This window comes from Antennarius striatus, chromosome 14 (genome assembly GCF_040054535.1).
Source record: "Antennarius striatus isolate MH-2024 chromosome 14, ASM4005453v1, whole genome shotgun sequence".
Classification (NCBI taxonomy): domain Eukaryota; kingdom Metazoa; phylum Chordata; class Actinopteri; order Lophiiformes; family Antennariidae; genus Antennarius; species Antennarius striatus.
In genome coordinates this window covers 17,658,553-17,680,328 of record NC_090789.1, presented here as the reverse complement: position 1 = coordinate 17,680,328, position 21,776 = coordinate 17,658,553, and the positions used below count along the sequence as shown (strand labels likewise).

At 39.7% G+C, this 21,776-nt stretch overlaps 1 protein-coding gene across 1 annotated transcript; it reads right to left on the bottom strand.

Moving 5' to 3' along the window:
* Window positions 1-20: 20 nt before the first annotated feature.
* On the bottom strand, window positions 21-17,099 carry eppk1 (epiplakin 1). Its single transcript, XM_068333899.1, has 3 exons — window positions 17,020-17,099; window positions 14,914-14,961; window positions 21-10,201 (listed from the first exon to the last, which is right to left on the bottom strand). Exon 3 carries the CDS (start codon window positions 10,185-10,187, stop codon window positions 627-629), a length of 9,561 nt encoding a protein of 3,186 aa, XP_068190000.1. The 5' UTR covers window positions 10,188-10,201; window positions 14,914-14,961; window positions 17,020-17,099; the 3' UTR covers window positions 21-626.
* Window positions 17,100-21,776: the final 4,677 nt, after the last annotated feature.

The following is a 21,776-nucleotide window of genomic DNA, read 5'->3' as shown; positions in this document are numbered from 1 at the left end:
TATAAACAGATTCCACAATATTCATATTTAGTTGATTTATTGAGGCACAGAATGAAAAACGATTTGTTACAGAAAACAAATACATAGCTCTGCTAAACAACATTCACTATGATAAGGGACATAACAGATCTCATTAATTTCACAAAGAAAAGCTGAAAAAGTCACAAAAATGTACAAAAGTAATAGCGTACAAGAGTACAAAAGTAATAGCGTCTACAAGGGAGGCACAAGTAGTCTTGGCTGAACCCAATACAAAATCAAAGAAACTCAAATTGATGGATTACACAACAAACATGAAATAAAGACAGTACAGTAAGCTTCAGGAAATCTTCCTATCACATTGCCACGTAAATCATATACGTAATCAAAAGTCAGAGGGGAGAGTTAGTGGTGACATAACATACGACAGGAAACCTCGTGCTTAACACATGAAACTGGCACGTTGTTGAACTGAATTTTTTGATCAGGAATTGGATGGAAGTGCATCATCAGAAGTGAAAGTTAACATAACTAAAGAGCAAACGTAAACCATACTATACTCATACCATATCAAACAATACCCACCTATTTGGTATGCAGTCAATGAAAGAGAAAAATGTTTAAATTTCAAAAAGTGATTGTTTTCTTCACTTATGCAAGGAAAGCAAGCTAAAACCTGTAATGGGATCTATAAAACACCTCTCCACTAGCTGAAGATAGGTGAGGTTCTCTTGTGTATTGGGGTCAAAGAAGCCCTTTGTGTCATCATCAGGATCAGAGAGGATCTGATTCATTTCTTCATCAAAATATCCTCTTTCATACGCCACCAGTACAGGCACTCTATGACTGTACACTGGGTCAATGATGCCGCCGGTTGCAATTTGGGCTTCAAGGAGACGGATTCCATGATCTTTGACAATGAGATCTTTTTTCAGTGCTTGGAACAAAGAAATTGTCTTTTCTGTGTAGGGATCTTTGTATCCGGTAACTGCTCTTTCTGCAGAAAGCAGTTTATTTTTCCACTCACTGCCAACCACTCCTTGATGCACAGCTTCTTCTACAGAAAGTTTCTTGTTGTTCACTGGATCAATGACAAAGCCAGTGGCAGCTTGGGCCTCCAGCAGAACCAAAGAGGTGCCGGGAGTTAGCAAGCCTCTCTTTTTGGCTTCAGAGATGCTTAGGATCTCTTTGGTTGACTGCAGGTACACTCCGGCAATGCAGTTAGTTCCCTCTAAATACCTCCGCACTGACTCCATTTCACTTACTTCTGTAACTGTGACTCTTCCAGCTCTCAAGTCTTTGAAGAGGTCCTCGTCAATGATTTGGGATTCAAGCAGCTCCTTGGCAGTGACATCCTTTCTGATTCCATGGAATGCTTGAAGATCCCTGGTTTCTGTAACTATAGTAGTGATGGTAGTTTTTGTTGAGCTACTGTCCACTTGTGTTTCTGGTGGTTGGCATGTGACGGTTGATAATGATGAGGATGCATTGGTCTGCTGTTGAATGATGGTGAGGATGATTTCCAAAAAGCGTTCAATTGAGATTGATCCAGACTTGTACTGTTGCACAAGATCTCTTCTTTTCTCCTCGGTGATGTAGCTGGAGTAGAGAAGAACCCACAGTGACACTGTTTTTCCTTGGTATTTCCCCCCTGCTCTGTTTGTTGTTGTCGACTTGAGAATGAGCTTTGTTGCCTCATCAACATAGAAATAAAACTCGCCTTTTTTCACAATGACCAACAAGCTAAGACCTGTGAAGGGATCTTTAATGCACCTTTCCACTAGCTGAAGATAGGTGAGGTTCTCTTGGGTATTGGGGTCAAAGAAGCCCTTTGTGTCATCATCAGGATCAGAGAGGATCTGATTCATTTCTTCATCAAAATATCCTCTTTCATACGCCACCAGTACAGGCACTCTATGACTGTACACTGGGTCAATGATGCCGCCGGTTGCAATTTGGGCTTCAAGGAGACGGATTCCATGATCTTTGACAATGAGATCTTTTTTCAGTGCTTGGAACAAAGAAATTGTCTTTTCTGTGTAGGGATCTTTGTATCCGGTAACTGCTCTTTCTGCAGAAAGCAGTTTATGTTTCCACTCACTGCCAACCACTCCTTGATGCACAGCTTCTTCTACAGAAAGTTTCTTGTTGTTCACTGGATCAATGACAAAGCCGGTGGCAGCTTGGGCCTCCAGCAGAACCAAAGAGGTGCCGGGAGTTAGCAAGCCTCTCTTTTTGGCTTCAGAGATGCTTAGGATCTCTTTGGTTGACTGCAGGTACACTCCGGCAATGCAGTTAGTTCCCTCTAAATACCTCCGCACTGACTCCATTTCACTTACTTCTGTAACTGTGACTCTTCCAGCTCTCAAGTCTTTGAAGAGGTCCTCGTCAATAATTTGGGATTCAAGCAGCTCCTTGGCAGTGACATCCTTTCTGATTCCATGGAATGCTTGAAGATCCCTGGTTTCTGTAACTGTAGTAGTGATGGTAGTTTTTGTTGAGCTGCTGTCCACTTGTGTTTCTGGTGGTTGGCATGTGACGGTTGATGATGATGAGGATGCATTGGTTTGCTGTTGAATGATGGTGAGGATGATTTCCAAAAAGCGTTCAATTGAGATTGATCCAGACGTGTACTGTTGCACAAGATCTCTTCTTTTCTCCTCGGTGATGTAGCTGGAGTAGAGGAGAACCCACAGTGACACTGTTTTTCCTTGGTATTTTCCCCCTGCTCTGTTTGTTGTTGTCGACTTGAGAATGAGCTTTGTTGCCTCATCAACATAGAAATAAAACTCGCCTTTTTTCACAATGACCAATAAGCTAAGACCTGTGAAGGGATCTTTAATGCACCTCTCCACTAGCTGAAGATAGGTGAGGTTCTCTTGGGTATTGGGGTCAAAGAAGCCCTTGGTGTCATCATCAGGATCAGAGAGGATCTGATTCATTTCTTCATCAAAATATCCTCTTTCATACGCCACCAGTACAGGCACTCTATGACTGTACACTGGGTCAATGATGCCGCCGGTTGCAATTTGGGCTTCAAGGAGACGGATTCCATGATCTTTGACAATGAGATCTTTTTTCAGTGCTTGGAACAAAGAAATTGTCTTTTCTGTGTAGGGATCTTTGTATCCGGTAACTGCTCTTTCTGCAGATAGCAGTTTATTTTTCCACTCACTGCCAACCACTCCTTGATGCACAGCTTCTTCTACAGAAAGTTTCTTGTTGTTCACTGGATCAATGACAAAGCCGGTGGCAGCTTGGGCCTCCAGCAGAACCAAAGAGGTGCCGGGAGTTAGCAAGCCTCTCTTTTTGGCTTCAGAGATGCTTAGGATCTCTTTGGTTGACTGCAGGTACACTCCGGCAATGCAGTTAGTTCCCTCTAAATACCTCCGCACTGACTCCATTTCACTTACTTCTGTAACTGTGACTCTTCCAGCTCTCAAGTCTTTGAAGAGGTCCTCGTCAATAATTTGGGATTCAAGCAGCTCCTTGGCAGTGACATCCTTTCTGATTCCATGGAATGCTTGAAGATCCCTGGTTTCTGTAACTGTAGTAGTGATGGTAGTTTTTGTTGAGCTGCTGTCCACTTGTGTTTCTGGTGGTTGGCATGTGACGGTTGATGATGATGAGGATGCATTGGTCTGCTGTTGAATGATGGTGAGGATGATTTCCAAAAAGCGTTCAATTGAGATTGATCCAGACTTGTACTGTTGCACAAGATCTCTTCTTTTCTCCTCGGTGATGTAGCTGGAGTAGAGAAGAACCCACAGTGACACTGTTTTTCCTTGGTATTTCCCCCCTGCTCTGTTTGTTGTTGTCGACTTGAGAATGAGCTTTGTTGCCTCATCAACATAGAAATAAAACTCGCCTTTTTTCACAATGACCAACAAGCTAAGACCTGTGAAGGGATCTTTAATGCACCTCTCCACTAGCTGAAGATAGGTGAGGTTCTCTTGGGTATTGGGGTCAAAGAAGCCCTTGGTGTCATCATCAGGATCAGAGAGGATCTGATTCATTTCTTCATCAAAATATCCTCTTTCATACGCCACCAGTACAGGCACTCTATGACTGTACACTGGGTCAATGATGCCGCCGGTTGCAATTTGGGCTTCAAGGAGACGGATTCCATGATCTTTGACAATGAGATCTTTTTTCAGTGCTTGGAACAAAGAAATTGTCTTTTCTGTGTAGGGATCTTTGTATCCGGTAACTGCTCTTTCTGCAGATAGCAGTTTATTTTTCCACTCACTGCCAACCACTCCTTGATGCACAGCTTCTTCTACAGAAAGTTTCTTGTTGTTCACTGGATCAATGACAAAGCCGGTGGCAGCTTGGGCCTCCAGCAGAACCAAAGAGGTGCCGGGAGTTAGCAAGCCTCTCTTTTTGGCTTCAGAGATGCTTAGGATCTCTTTGGTTGACTGCAGGTACACTCCGGCAATGCAGTTAGTTCCCTCTAAATACCTCCGCACTGACTCCATTTCACTTACTTCTGTAACTGTGACTCTTCCAGCTCTCAAGTCTTTGAAGAGGTCCTCGTCAATAATTTGGGATTCAAGCAGCTCCTTGGCAGTGACATCCTTTCTGATTCCATGGAATGCTTGAAGATCACTGGTTTCTGTAACTGTAGTAGTGATGGTAGTTTTTGTTGAGCTGCTGTCCACTTGTGTTTCTGGTGGTTGGCATGTGACGGTTGATGATGATGAGGATGCATTGGTCTGCTGTTGAATGATGGTGAGGATGATTTCCAAAAAGCGTTCAATTGAAATTGATCCAGACTTGTACTGTTGCACAAGATCTCTTCTTTTCTCCTCAGTGATGTAGCTGGAGTAGAGGAGAACCCACAGTGACACTGTTTTTCCTTGGTATTTCCCCCCTGCTCTGTTTGTTGTTGTCGACTTGAGAATGAGCTTTGTTGCCTCATCAACATAGAAATAGAACTCGCCCTTTCTGACAATTGACAGTAAAGTAAGTCCTGTATTTGGGTCTATTACACACCTCTCAATAAGTTGGAGATATGTTAGGTTTTCCTCTGTGTTTGGGTCAAAGAAACCTTTGGTGTCATCATCGGGGTCAGAGAGGATTTGATTCATTTCTTCATCAAAGTAACCTCGCTGGTATGCAACCTGTACAGGGACTCTGTGACTGTACACTGGGTCAATTATCCCACCAGTAGCAATTTGTGCTTCAAGGAGACGGATTCCATGATCCTTGACAATAAGATCCTTATTCATTGCTTGGAACAAAGAAATTGTGTTTCCTGTGTAGGGATCTTTGTATCCGGTAACTGCTCTTTCTGCTGAGAGTAGTTTCCTTTTCCACTCAATGCCAACCACCCCTTGATCCACAGCTTCTTCTACAGAAAGTTTCTTGTTTTTCACTGGATCAATGACAAAGCCAGTGGCAGCTTGGGCCTCCAGTAGAATCAAAGATGTGCCAGGCGTCAGTAGACCTTTGATTTTGGCTTCATTAATACTAACAACTTTCTTCGTAGATTCAATTCTCACACCTGCTATGCAGTTTGTAGCTCCAAGGTACTTCTGAATTGATTCCATTTTGTTAATGTTATCCTCAGTTACTTTTCCTTCAATAATCTGTGTGAAAAGTTCTTTTGTGATAATTTTTGACTCATACAGCTCACTGGCTGAGACCTGCTTCCTTAGTCCTTTAAATTTTTTTTCTTTAGATGATATCTCTGTAATGATAACAATGAGTATTTCAACCATCTCTTCTTTCTTCATGGCTCCTGTCTTGTATTGCTGTATGAGTTGCTGTCTTTTTTTGTCTGATATGTACTCAGAGTGCAACACTTCCCAAAGTGTCACTTCTTTATTTTTGAATCTTCCAACATTCATTGCAACAGTTTCATTTTTCAGAGTAAGCTCCATTTTTTCATCCTTGAGAATAGCATCTGATTCATTTTCATAAAGGGGTAGAAGAAGCTGTCCAGTTTCAATATCCTTCTCGCATTGTTTTATGAGCTGAAGGTAAGAGACTTTTTCTTTGGTATTTGGGTTAAAATATCCCTTTGCCTCATCAGTTGGGTTGAACAGAATTTCACTTAATTCTTCAGTGACATATCCCTTTTTAATAGCAGCATGAAGAGGCAGTCTCAGACTTTGATTTGGGTCAATAATTCCTCCAGTTGCTATTTGTGCTTCAAGAAGACGGATACCATAACTTCTTGGAGTTAGCTGTTCATTCATTGCTTCAAACAGGGATATTATACCACCTGTGTATGGATCTTTGTAGCCAGTAGCAGCTCGTTCAGCTGAGAGAAGTTGCTCGTGTACATCTGGTCCAATTATCTTCTCTTTTGCTGCCTCATCCACAATGTGGAACTTGTTTGTAATAGGATCAATGATCCAACCTGTTGCAGCCTGTGCTTCAAGTAATAAAAGTGCAATGCCAGGTGTCAAGAGATCTTCATTTCTTGCTTCATATATGCGCATTACTTTCTGAGATTTTTTGACCTTTATTCCAGCAATGCTTCCGGTTCCCTTTAAAAATCCTCTCACATTTTCATCCTCAGTGATTGCTTCAAGAGTAAGCTTTCCTTCTGTCAACAGTTTAAATGAATTTGAATCAATGATATCAGAGTCCAGTAGTTGTTGTACAGACACAGGCTTCCGCAGGCCCATTACAGTTTTGACCATTTCACTCTTGACCAACTTTTCAATGGTGGTAACCACAATTGATGTTATTGTGTTTATACTAATCTTCCTTCTTCTGTATTTTTCAATGAGTTCAAGCCGCTGATCATCAGTGAAGTACCTAGAGTTTATCAAGTCCCACAGAGAAACAGATTTTCCTGAGTAACATCCTACTGACATCCTCACCACTGTCTTTTTGAGCATTTGACTTATCTCTTCATCACTATACATCTCATTTCCCGTAGCTTTTGGTGAGTCATTCAGTGGCAGAAGAAGGAGTCCTGTTTCCTTATCTTCAACACATCTACTGATCATCTCCATGTATGTCAGATTATCTTTTGTCTTTGGATCAAAAAAGCCCTTTGTGTCATCAGATGGGTCTGATAGAATCCGATTCATTTCTTCATCAAAATATCCTTTGCTGTACGCAACCTCAAGAGGTAAATGAACACACTTCAAGGGATCTATGATACCACCTGTCGCAATCTGCGCCTCAAGTAAACGGATGCCATGTTGTTTGACAATGAGATCCTTTTCTAAGGCTTGGAAAAGTGAGATCTTTTGCTCATTGTATGGATCTCTGTAGCCAGTTACAGCCCTCTCTGCAGATAAGAGCTTTTCATACATCTGTGGACTAATTACCTTTTCTTTGAGAGCTTCTTCCACTGTAAGTTTTTTGTTTCTCAGCGGATCAACAATGAACCCTGTTGCTGCTTGTGCTTCAAGGAGGCAAAGTGCAGTTCCAGGTGTGACAATGCCAGTTTTCTGAGCCTCATAGATGCTCAGCTTCTGATTGGATGGTTGTAGTATCACCCCAGCCACACAACGTTTCCCTTGTAGGTATGCTCTCACATTGTCTATTTTCATGATATCAGTTTTCATCATCTTGCCATCAATGAAACTATTGTGTGTTTTTTCGTCCACAATTCCGAGCTCCAAAAGATCAATAATAGAGATTTCTCCTCTGAGACCTTTAAATGTCAGTGCTGCTTGCTGTTTCAGCTCCTTACTCTCAATGATCTCTAAAATGGTGACAGTGAGCTGCTGAACTGTGATTTTCCTTGATTTGAAGAGTTTAAACAACTCTTGTCTTTTGTCCTCAGACACATACTCAGAATTGATAAGATCCCAGAGTGTTGTGTGCTTGTCCTTGAACCTGCCGTATCTAACTGTAACTATCGTTGTTTGAAGAATTTCCCTCATCTTGTCATCTATGCTAATTTTGCTGGTTTTAGTTTTCAGGGGCAAGAGGCATAGACCTGTGCTGGGATCTATGACACATCTAGCAATGAGTTGCAAATACGTCAGATTTTCAAGGTTGTTGGGATCAAAGAATCCTTTGGTATCATCACTTGGATCACTCAGGATCTGATTCATCTCCTCATTAAAGTATCCCCTCTTATAGGCTACGTGGACAGGAATGCGATGGCTGTTCAGCGGATCAATGATCCCACCAGTGGCAATTTGTGCCTCCAGGAGTCGAATCCCATGCTCTTTTACAATGAGATCTTTTTGCATAGCTTGGAACAAAGAGATTATTTTGCCATCATATGGATTTTTATACCCAGTGACAGCTTTTTCTGCTGAACGTAACTTCTGACAGACATCAGGTCCAACAATCTTAGCTTTGACAGCATCATCCACTGAAAACTTCCGGTTTCCAATGGGGTCAATAATGAACCCTGTCGCTGCCTGTGCCTCCAGTAGAACCAGAGCAGTTCCTGGCATGAGTTTGCCTTTTTGTCTGGCCTGGTAGATGGTCATGATCTGAGAATCAGGAAGCAGAATACCTGCAATGCTGTCTTTCCCTTGAAGGTAGACACTTACATTTTCATCTTCTATCACATCCTTCACTGACTTTTTTCCCTTTTTGAGATCCTCTAGGACCTCCTCACTAATGATATCTGCTTCCACAAGCTGTTTTGCCATAACATGTTCTCTGATGCCTTCAAAAACAACTGGGGTTGTTCTTACAGAATGTTCTATGATTTCCAGAACCATTGTGATGATCATCTTGATATTGAGCTTACCTTCTCTGTATTTTTGAATAATGTCTCTTCTCTTATCTTCATCAAAGTAGTCTGACATCAGGAGTTCCCACAGGGATACTGTCATCCCCAAATACTTTCCACATGTCACTTTCACCTTTTCCTTCTTGAAGGCCATTTTACTTTGGTAGTCAATGAAGTGAAAATTCACTTTGTCTTGCTTATCATAAAGGGGTAGGAGGCATAGCCCAGTCAGGGGATCAATGACACATCTTTCCATGAGCTGAAGATAAGTTAGATTATCCTCTGTATTAGGATCAAAAAAACCTTTTGTGTCATCCCCTGAATCTTCTAGTATTCCATTCATTTCTTTGTCGAAATAACCCCTCTTAAAAGCCACTTCGATGGGAAGTCTGTGACTGTTGATTGGGTCAATTATGCCACCTGTTGCAATTTGTGCCTCAAGTAGGCGAATCCCGTGTTCCCTAACAATGAGGTCTTTGGACAGTGCCTGAAAAAGGGATATGGTTTCATTTGAGTATGGGTCTTTATATCCAGTTACTGCCCGCTCAGCAGAAAGCAGTTTAGCATGATATTCTGGGCCAATAATTTTACATTTGATGGCTTCATCCACTGTGTACTTTTTATTTTTGACAGGATCAATTATGAATCCAGTTGCAGCTTGTGCTTCAAGCAGAACTAATGCTGTTCCTGGCATCAGTATGTGTTGCTTCATGGCTTGATAAATGCTCATTCTCTGATTTGATGAGAGTATAGCAATGCCAGCAATACTGCCTTTTCCCTCCAGGAATTCTTTCACTTTTTCTATCAACATCACATCCTGTGTTGTGGTCTTTCCATTCCGTAATTCTTCATATGTTTCTTTGTTAATAATTTTTGATTCAAGGAGTTCAGTGGAAGAAATTCCTCTTCGAAGACCTTTGAAAGTGATATAAACAGGTAGGAGTAGCAAGCCTGAGTCGGGGTCCACAACGCATTTCTTGAGGAGGTTTCGATAGTTCAGATTTTCTTGTGAGTTTGAATTGTAGTACACCTGGAGCTCTGGCATCTGGTCATTGAGTAAACCTTTTTCATAGTAGCCCATTTGAATTGCAGATTCAACTGTAATGTTTGCCTTTGCTACAGGATCAAACAGGCCATTTATGGCTAATTGTGCCTCCAGCAGCCTCAGTCCATAATCTCGTGGAACTAAATCTTTTTGCATGGCTTGGAAGACAGATATGATTTTATTGGTGTAGGGGTCTACATAGCCGCTGATAGCTTTCTCTGCTGAAAGGAGTTTCTCTTTCATCTCCAGTCCAATGATTCCCTCCTTAACAGCATCTTCAACAGGAAGTATTCTGTTGTTTATGGGGTCAATGATGCCCCCTGTGGCTGCTTGTGCTTCAAGTAGGGCCAATGCTGTTCCTGGTTTAAGAAGACGTTTTTTCATGGCTTGGTATATGGTTATCTTTTCCTTGGACTTCTCCAAAAATATACCAGCCACAGGTCTGTGGATTTCTGTGTTTTCATTTTGGGGCATTTCACTTTCATGATTATTGGTCTCCATCCTGGTGTAAAGAGCTGTGTGACACAGAAACACAACTTTAAGTTTGTTAATGTACTGTACAGTGTCTTAAAATCATTTGTTCAGTCAAAAAATTATTAGCCACAGTCACAATAATTTATTTTCTAAAGTTGGACATATATCTAGTTTCAGTAGGAAAACGTATGTATAAGGTGTGTTTATGGTGTCTATAAAATATAAATGCAAAAGGCAGCAGCTAACTAGCAACAGAAAAAAAGTTTGGCCAATCTTGGTTCTCAAGAACCAAGATTCTTGTTTCAAGAAGTGGTCACTGACAAACCATTTCAAGAGATCAGAAGCAACATACATACAGTTTTATCTTGTTACTTTTCTTCACTTTTTTCACTGTTTCCAATGGTGTGGGTTAAGGAGGTTGAAATGGTGACTGAGTTGAGTTAGCCTGAATTAAGGACTGACAACCATATTTTCCATTATTAGTAAACAACCTTCTTCACACTAGAAGGAAGGATTTAAGGATTCTGATTCACCATGCCCTTAAGGTAATAAAGTTATTAAAAAAAACAATATTCTGTATTATCTATGATGATTATGTGGTATCAATAATGATCATTTATTCAATGTCTTAATCATAAAAAGGAGATGGTAGATACCTCCCTGCCTATGCCCTATCAGGTATAGGCAGGGACGTACTTCAAATATTTTATGAATGCATATTATGGCCCAACAGTTTTCTCCAAATGTGGTTACATTTCTATATGATGCATATACAGCAGAGTGAAAACGTATCTTGTACTGATTTCTTCTATTCTCTTGAGCACATAAACTGGGTCCAAAGTTCCAACAGTTCCCTTGAGATGCCATTCATAAATGATTGTGTCTCAAGGGAACAAAAATACAAGTGAGGCCAGGCTCATATTCTGCAAATGGTAACCTTGTAACCTAGTACAACCTGCCACATGGACAAGTGGTCAACATCTAATCTAACTCTCCCACTGGTTCCACACCTGTGATGAGGGTAGCATGACACCCAGCAGGTCAAAAAAGGTGGATGTGCTATACTTCCACCATGGCCATCACAGTGCACAATGGTAGGTCTAATGAGTCAACTTGGCATCAGTTCTGGCACCAAGTTATTCTTACAGCCATCTCAGCTATGCAGTGTCATCAACCAATAAGGTCTCTCGTCAAGGTACATTACACTCACATCACACTCACAGTGTTGGCATATTGGTTCAGCCTCAAAGTTTCGATTTCATGACTCTACAATTTAGAGCTAGAGATAAGGCCAATGTATACGGGGCAACCAATGTGACACATCAATTGACAGTGGCGATAAGTGAGCAAAGTCTGTATAATGTTACTGCATAATCAGCGCAACCATTATGGCATACCGAAGCCACCAGACAACAGGCTCTTAGCCTGGAAGCTTAGAATGTTAGAATCTCAAACGATAGTGACCCATAATAAGACCAAAACATGCAACAAGTATTATATATCTAGAGATAGAGAAAGCACACATTGACAAATGCACTCTCAGTTAATTTTGAAGGCCGGGCTCAGGAAATCTAATCAAAAGAAGTCATACGTAATTCTGTAGTGGTGGACAGGACAAAAAAATGGGTTTGCAGTCTTCGATAAGCTGCTCAATCAAGTACCATTTTACTGGATGCTACAAAATCTACATTATCAGTAACAAACTTATGTCTTTCCAGGTACAACTCACAAATAGTGATCATTTAACCCATTTCAACACACATGCACCCACCATGCAAAGGACATAACAAGAAAAGTATGAATAAGAGTTTTATGAAAGACTCTGCAGTTAAATCTTGGCAACCAGAAATACATTTCTGTAACTACTTGGGGATTTCAATGTGTGTTTGTGTGTGCAAAGATTGGAAGACATGGCCAAAAGTCATTGGCAAAGACAGTTTTGGAAATGTGAACTCTAATGGTCTCATGCTATTGGAGTTCTGTACCAGATTTCAGCTGAATGAAAAAGGTACATTGTTCTAACTCAAAGACTACCAAACAACACATGAAAACATTTGCGTTCAAAGCACTGGCATCAGTTTGACCAGGTTTTAACCAACCAAGCTGAATGTAATATGGGTGCAGAAAGTATTCCGACCCTCTTATAATTTTCACTCTTATAATGCAACTATTTGCTAAAAACATGCATCCATCCATTAATTTTCTACCACTATTGTCTGCCATCATGGGTCGCAGGGAGCTGGAGCCTATCCCTGCTGACTTGGGTTCCCCTTGCACTTTAGGCTCCTGAGAACACAGTGGCTTCCATAATCCTTAAATGGAAGACATTTGGGACGACCAGAACCCTTCCTAGGACTGGCTGTCCGGCCAAACTGTGCAATTGGGGAAAAGAGCCCAAAGGTTACTGTGGCTGAGCTCCAGAGATGCAGTCAGGAGCTGGGAGAAACGTCTAGAAAGCCAATCAGCACTGCAGCCTTCCACCAGTTGGGGCTTTATGGCAAACTGGCCCGACTTAAGCCTGTCCTCCGTGCGAGACACATGAAAGCCTGCATGAAGTTTGCTAAAAACACCTGAAAGACTCACATATGTAAGATGAAATGAGATTCTATGGTCTTATGAGGCCAAGATAGAACTTTTTTGGCCTTAACGCTAAGTGATATGTGTGGAGAAAACCAAGCACCGGTCAACACCTGTCCAATATAGTCCTAACAGTGAAGCATAGTGGTGGCAGCATCATGGGTGTGTTTTTCAGCCGCAGACACAGGACAACTGGTTGCAATCGGACAAAAGATGAATGCTGCCAAGTACAGAAATGTCCTGGATGAAAACTTTCTCTCAGACTGGGCCAAAGACTCACCCTCCAACAAGACAATGACCCTAAGCACACAGCTAAAACACACTTGCTTCAGAACAACCCTGTGACTGTTCTTGAATAGCCCAGCCAGAGCCCTGACTTAAAGCCAATTAAGGATCTCTGGAGTGACCTGTAAATGGCAGTCCACCAACATCCAACCTCACAGAACTGGAGAGGATCTGCAAGGAAGAATGCCAGAGAATCCCCAATTCCAGGGGTGAAAAACCTTTTGCACCATTCCCAAAAAGACTCATCGTTGTATTTGCTCAAAAAAGTTAGGGTTACGTAATACTGAGCAAAGGGTTTGAATACTTATGCCTGTGTGATATTTCAGTTTTTCTCTTCTGATAGATTTGCAAAATACCAAACAGTTCTGTGTTTTCTACCAATATGGGGTACTGTGTGTATATTAATGAGGAAAAAACATGTGTTTTTAGCAAATGGCTGCAATATAGCAACGAGTGAAAAATTTAAATACTTTCTGCACCCACTCTAGGTATATCACAGTGACAAAGGTCAATCATGTAGCTGATTGTTTAACAGGTTTAGGGTTAGGGTTAGATTATGACACAGATTTCTGGTGTCAAAGTGTCTTTCCTCATTTAAACCCAAGAAAATGTGCTCGTTTAATGTATATTTTAATGTAATTTACAGTGTTTGCATTGTTGTTGTGTCACTGTCACTGTCCTGCTGCAGGGCCTGTTTGTTCTAGAGCTTCATCCAGTTATGAATGCAGGTTTGTAGTTTTTCAAATTCAGCTTTTTAGGAAAGAACACCTTTTCATAGTGGTGATTTAGGTGTTTGGTATCATTTACTTCACTGAATGAAAGTATTGTCAGATTTCCTTATTTTTATAGACACACAAAGAAAGAGAAAAAGAAGGCGTGGATCAAATGTTCCTTACACCACCAGTATAAATGTATATAAAATACCATTTGGATATTGTTTGAATTGGGATAGTGATGTCACGTGAATAAAGTGGTGCAATAACTTCTAATGTTACATTATTATGGTAAATATTTCACCATGGTTGGTAAATCAGTCTTGTTTCTTCCATATTTTACGAGAAATATCTGACTATTTAAATACTATTTTTTTTCACTATTTTCACCAGCTGGATGCTAACTGTGACTGCTCTATACCATAGATAGCTATACCAAGACAGCCTGCTATGGCTGTAATTACATTAACAGCACTGAGACTGAATGGAAACAATAAGCTGAATGAGCAGAGGAACTGAGGGCTGAACATTTTCTGTGTGATTGTTTTGAGACGGCTGAGGAGCCCTAACTTTGCCAGTATAGAAATATTAGGTTAGTTACTTTAAGCTTAAGGACAAAAGGTCATGCATTTGTTCTCTATGCTAATATTCAGTTAAGTACATAAATGTATATGTGTAGTTAAATGTAATGTAAAGAAAGTATCAATAAAGTCAAAGTAAGCATTGGGTGTATTTCTGAATAAACAGTATAGTCATAAAAAACACAATTCAGCATAACACTCTAGTTTGAACTCTGAGTTTGAAAGAGTAGTGCAAATATAGGAAAGAAATATTGAATATTGTGAAAAGAAGATACCTTAATATTAGAAAAAATATTTGTCCATGCAGTTATGCAATTTACTTTTTAGGAAAAAAGTTGGTTCAGTGAAGAAAAAAAAAAAAGCTAAACAAAATATAATCTGGGGAGTAGAGTCTTCAGCCGTCTTCAGCCCATAATCCTTTTGGTTTCTGGACTGCACCTCTTCAATGACATAATCCCAGGCTCAGTTCAAACACCACGGACTTTGATCACTGTTGATGACTGTTACAACTGTTGTGACCTACTTATAACATTTATTGCACGTAATGTTTCTTCTGTTTTTTTCCTTGTATAGGGTTTTTATGGAATTTTTCCTCACCTGGTTCAAGGCTCTATGGGTAGATGATGTAACACCGGTGGTAAAGCCCTGAAAAACAAATTTTCAATTGTGAATTTTTTGCTAAGAAAATAAAATGGGATTGATTATAAATTAAGAATTAAAACACATATTATTTAAAATATTAGATCTTGAAAAGTACCGAACAATTTTAAGTGCATTAAAACTAAAAGACCACATATAAATGCTGTACACTGTCATATAAAGCTTTGGCTTTTCTCACACCATCTGCTGATAGGTCAGAGGTTGTGTTTTATGTGGTAGACGATGTTATGCCTGCCAGTAAAAGTGAATAAAATATAATCCCTCTGAGAATAAAGCTTATGTTTCAGGAGCATAGACAAGACTCGGTTCATTACATTATTATTTCCATTTGTTAGTTACTATGACCTGCAAGGCGCATAAAGGACTGTAGAAAATTGTGATCATCTCCTCTACAGATGGATAGTTACTGTAGAGATTTTTTTTTTCAAGAAATCCCTTTAAATAACTTCAGTGCTGGATAGGAAAATCAGTCAAGCTTCTAATGTACAACAACTTGTGAAAATTAAAGACGCTGTCCTCAGGTTTAATGTGTACTGTAAACTGGTAAAGTGAAACCATGTCAGGCTGTGTTGTGACATCATGGCTGGAAGCTGCAGGCTAAGCTGAGCAGATGAAATGTCTATTTGAATAGCATGAGCAGGCATGCACCGCATTATCTCTACCTGCAACGTCTTGGTTTACTTTTTGCAACAAACGCCCATTTTACACATTTAAAAAAGAAAAGAAAAAGTGTTTTCACTTTGTGTGTATTCCACCATGTTAATTTTTTTCATAATATTGTAAAGACTGAGGATCCTGTTAACACCAGACACTTCAATCTTTACTGTTTACAAATTTTATGCATTTTTCTGCTCTGAAATGCTTTTTTTCTTCTTCTTGTAAGCAGATTATAAACACATAAAGATTCCTCTGAGGATGCATGATAAATGAATGAAGGGACCCAACTTACACAAAGGGCATTGGGACTTCTTTTTTGTGTCTGTCATTGAACTGCCCATTTATTTTAACGTCTCAGGTTTGCTAAATTAGTCTTTTTTTGTTGTTGATGGCCTGTTTTCAGATTCTGCAATTATAAATAGTTTTTATTAAATTTCAGAATCCACAGCTGCTACACAGTCTATTGCAAAAAGAGTCAATCAATCAAATTTTACACCAATGTTTAGCTGCTCTTAAGATCAAAAAGGATCAGAGTTTTCATTCAATCTGTTATCAAATTAAGAAAATCCATCCGGAAAATGTTGAATCTAAAAGTTTGTAACATCAGAAAGAGAATGTTACACTCACACAGTGAATATAAAGATTTTACAACCTAACTCAAAGTTTTCAAATGTGGAGTTTGAAGAATAAGTTCTTCCAGTTCAAGGAAAAAAAAAAAAAAGGCCATGGTTTTAAAAGAACAAACACATTAGAATTCAAACATTTGTTGCAGGCAGATTAATGAACTGGATTCAAACTGTAACACAAATCTGTTTCTAAGATCATCGTAGAGCTGGCAAGCTTCCAGCCTGTGTGCCCTGAAGAAAAAAAAGTTTGTCGCAATACTCTACCTGTCTGCTTCACCTTTGGCTTTCATACAGTAGCATTGCTCATGGAATCAGAGCTACTACACGTAAAACTTTATCACTGTGCTGACACATGCTCAGCAATGCAGTACTGGAATGAATGAAGTAATGGAATAACATGCCAAGTTACACAACCCTTTCTCTGTTGACTTTCCGTTAAGCATGTCAAAAGCTTCCAGGCTGACATAGACTCAGTGTTCAGACTCGCCTGAAGTCCCTCAGGTGTCCACCTACCTTAGATGCGTGAAACCCTTCGGTCAAAGTTGTGTGTAGGCGTTGCTTCATTCAATGCATTGTGCTCACAACATGGTGTCAGTCATACTTAAGCCACACAAAGGTAAATAAAGATTCTGCTCCCTTTAGGTCTAAAATAACTTATTCAAACAAGTCTCATTTTGTTTGGTATTTTCTTTTTAAAACTTTCGAATGAATTAAATAAATATTGACATACATCATCATTAATTAATAAATCTTCTCTTACCTGTTGATTCAGCAGTGGATCACGTCTCGGTGGTTTTGTGGTTAGCAGTCAGTCACAGCTCGTAGGACAGACATTTAGCCCTACGCTTCAGATATATGCAGCAGTCCAGCGATGAGGTCCCTCCCCGCCTGAGGAACACCCTCCTCTCTGACAGCGGGGGAGTAACAACCTCAACGCTTTTGGCTGAGCTCAGAAGTAATTCCTGTGCGCTTCCTCGGAACGTGTCCATTGTGCTGTGAAACAATCACAACAAGGAAACAAGTCCAGTCTAAATTTACACTCTGAGAAACAGTGAGCAGATTAAAAAAACAACTGACTCTTTAACAGTTGTACCAGGTTATTATGGCAAAACCCTCTTTGTCGTTTACTGAGACGGAGTAAATGATTAAACAGGTGAACGATTACTATGAAAACTGAAAGTGGATGCTTAGCTCCCTTTATTGAACAAGCCAGGATCTGGCCTACAGACCCGGATGTCTTGTGATTACATAGAGCTCTTATCACTTCATGTGAACATCCTAAATCTTTGGCAGGTTTTCAGATGTGAGTTCAACTTGTTCAGGCAGGAAGTCTGGTGGAAGGGCGGACGACCCCCCATTGAACAACTCTAATTTTCTGCATAATCCAGATGCACAGACATTAGTCACGTCGTACTGACGACGTTGAACTATTGTGTCATTTAATGACTGCTTTCCGCGTCAAAAAAACAGGTGACAGTGAGATCACTGACTGAAACATCTGTCTAAGCCTAGCCCTAGAGGCTTGATAAAGTCTGAGCTTATTGTTAGTCTTTGCTTGTACATGTGAATGATTTATACTAAGGTAATGAATGATTGATGTTTGTCTCTCATTAACAAGTGTTTCTGTGTTAGAAAACCAGGAACAGTGATCCAGTTATCAGTTCCAATATTCCCACCAACTCAAACTGACAGGGAATCTGATGCTTTGGTATTTTGCAGTCAGGTTTTGCAGTCAAGTACAAATACCAATGTTTTGTCTTGTTCATTAGACTGTCATCCAGACATGAGCACCATTCAGACGACATTTCCTTTGCTGGCCTGGTATGTCTTTATTCATTTCTGTATAAACATCATGAAGAAACAATGTGAAGTCACTTTATTGCACCACCTGTACAGATATCTGTATTGATGTACTGACGTGACTGGGAAAGAAGAAGAAATCAGCTTTATTAAAAATATGTCAGGTGTGGTACCAGCAGGAAGTCTGTTAAACATGAACCGATGATGACAGCTATGATGAGGAGAGAGAAATATCTTTCTGCTTTTAACCTTGTTATTGTATTGTCATGTTACGCTGTGAACACACACACCTATGTAGCTTTGCGATTTGTTGGGGGTCACAGAAACGGGAATTTGATGCTGTTCCATAACCATCATGCTATTAAATGTCCTTAAATTACCGTTGGTGTGCGTCAACATTAGGCAATCACAGAAACCGTTCAACGCAGTGTGCAGGTGGAAAAAGGAAGGGGAGGGGTGCTGTTCACATGTCGGAACATGGAAAAGAAAACAAAATTCGTTGGAACTACATTATTAAATTCTTTAGCTGTCATAAGAAACCCTTTCCTTGTTTCGTCAAATGTCAGCGTCAACCTGTCACCATGATTCATCAGTTCATCCGAAACTCAACATCAGATGGGATGCCTAAGAAATAGATTCACTCGACTAAAATGTTGGAACAAAACTTTCTATTTGTATCGAGTACACCTGATGCGAGCTAATCTGTATTAATTATATACCTGCTTATATGATGGTTATTTCTCCTGACCACATTCTTTTGGCTTCTACTTCTCTAATATTTGCTTGACTGATTGCTTTTAGGAAATTGTTTGCAAATAGAAGTTCATGTGAAAAAGCCACATGAAGGCATGTTAGGAGACGTATCATGTAGCCACATGTTGACAGTTTTACATTTCATCATTGTTGGTTACACATTAAAAAGTGTGTCAGTTGTCAGTGCATGTTTGATTTACATCAGCCATCTGCTTGAACTTCCATATGTGTGTGTGTGTATAGATAGATAGAAAGGTAGGTAAAAATGATCATTTTTCTAAATAAAAGATGTATTTTTATCTTTCCTTTTCACTGTAAGTCAGGTCTTTCTCTAATACGTTATTTTGTGTTATATAATATACTGTATGTAGGCGCGGTGACATATAGAACTGTCTGATCCCACCAGAGTCATGTGTTCCTCTGGTGTACTAAGTTTTTTACGTTTATAGTTACATGTTGAGATATAATTATGATGGGTGATTAATGAGGTGTGTAGATGTTGGGAGCAATCCAAATAGATGTTAGATACCTTTCAATGTTTTGTTGAAGCATTTAAGGCAGTCATTGCTTCCTCGTTCAGGGGAAAACTGATTAAACTATCAGAGTTCCTTTGCACTGTGAAATTACAAAAGAACTCTGATTGTTTAATCCTTAACTGCACCAACCCTCCCTCGCTGTTGTCATCTTGCCGCTATTTTCCTGTTTCTGACTGGTTTTGTTTATGATTTTTTAATTTGGTCAAGCTTATATATCTGTGCTTCTGCATACTCTGAGTCAGTTTCTCATCTCACATTGGAGAAAAGTGTACATTAATGTCATTTGTATACCTTTATATGTGCCTTAATAGTCTCCATATTGCATGTTTTGATTGACATGGAATGTTTCTCCATTCTGTCCTCAATCATGTTGGGGTTTTTTTGTTTGTTTGTTTTTTACTATTAATATTTCCTCTTCCTTTTTTCCTGCATGATGATGATAAATACTGTTGTAATTTTAATGTTACATCATTTCTTGTGATAACTTGTAGATGTCCATCTGGGTCCTACAGGAAAAAAAAATCACGAAAATGTAAATTAAAGTGCATTGTTTTTAGTAAATAAACCAATTGTAAAATTATTCCTCATAGGTTAAATCTGCTGATGTCAAATATTCAGAGGATTTGTTTAGAAAAAAGTTCAAACTGGAAATCTATCAGGGAGATCTTCTGCAATTTCTTTAACAGAAAGGTGAGTGTTATACAAACAAAGCTCATGATAGGAATGAATGATTTCTGTCTTCTGTTGTGCTGATGGATTTTCATATGGGCTACTCCATAGTACATATGATTGTATGAGGGGATCGTATCTCTGCTGAAAAGCAGAATGCACTAAACAACTCCAGATGACAGTCAGACACACCCTCACTGTCAGAGGTGTTGATCAGTCTGTCTGGAGGAGGTAGAAATATCTGTGAGGTGAGATATGTTTTATTACCTGACAGAACCTGGAAATGTTTGCATCATTATGATGACGTAGATACACAGACTGACTATTTTATGATAACAGTAATGCTACAACCTATAACCAAAGTCAAAGAAGGTTTAAAGTTGTTCTTCTCCTGTAAGTGTTCTCAACAGTCTCCTAGCTTTTTGTCGTCTACTCAACGAACAAAACAATTCTTCCCTTAACTCTCCACATCGCTGAAAGTCAAGCAGGATATTGTTCATCCTGTTCCAAGCCGTTCAAAATCTCGTGGAATGTTTTTCTAATAGTGAACACCACGCCCAACAGTGTGTGCTGCGATTGCCTCACTACTATACACCCTCTTTTCTTTTCAAGCGTTTGAATATAAATGGACATTATTAAATGTGTTTACAACTATTTATAATCACATTACTATGCCAACTACTACTCGTAAACTTTCTCTTACCTGATCTTCATCCTGTCTCTTTAATGCTAAACCCCCCATCCTAACTCCACACTTACCTCAGGAACAAGCAAACCGGTTGAGATCAGACACTGACAGGAAACCACTCGTAATTATGCAAATCTGGCACTTTCATTAAGATGACAGCAAGAATGTTGAATCGATGAGCCTCTGTGATGTCACATAGTTAGAGGTGTTAGTTCATACACAGTTGTTGATTTTGCTCCGACTCCCTGGAGCCTTAATTAGCCTCTCCCTGTTCATTCAGCACTCAAAGGAAGACAAGAAACGTGTGGCATAGTTTGCATTCCAGGAGTGCACTGGACAGGTTTTATCAGCTTGTATTAACTTAGGCGCACCCAGCCTGGTTTCACACGCATCGAACCCGGACAAAAGCCCCGACAGCCTCGACAGTAAGCTGTTTGTTCACAGAATGATCGCTATATGAGGAGAAAGTCCACATTCATTGAAATTTAATCCACAAGCGTTTACATCCCACATACATGCATCCCAAGAGAGATGTAATTATTCAAAGACACTTTCTTTATTTTCAAGATTAAATTTTGCATTGGCAGCATCCACAAATATACTCATTTCAAAAGATTTGCTCTACTTCTGACCCTCTGCAATCTTTTAGATATTTGGAAACAAAGAAGGGCTTTCCTTCATCTTCCAGTACAAATCATACTTCAGAAACATTTATTTTATGACTCTTAAGTCATAAAATAATGAGAATAATGGACTATAGTTATCACAATATAATTATTTCAGCTCCTGCATTAGTTTCACAAAGCCTCACCCACAAAAAAGAGAAATGCAACTGGCAATTAAACAATGCCTTGTTAAAAGAGAAAACATTCTTCTCCTGTCCCCGCATAGCGTTACATCCCAACGTAGCACTGTATTGACGGGCTCTGAGAGAGACAGTAAGTGCTTTGCAGATTTTTTTCTGAAATCTGCAAAGCAGATTTTAGGTTTATTGAAACATTTTTGGGGATTTGGCTAAAGCGACGCTGTTGGAGAATGCTGTCCATGTACTGGAGGCTGATATTGAATAGA

Coding starts and splice junctions, on each gene's coding strand:
- eppk1 (XM_068333899.1), bottom strand. CDS start 10,187: ATGGAGACCAATAATCATGAAAGTGAAATGCCCCAAAATGAAAACACA.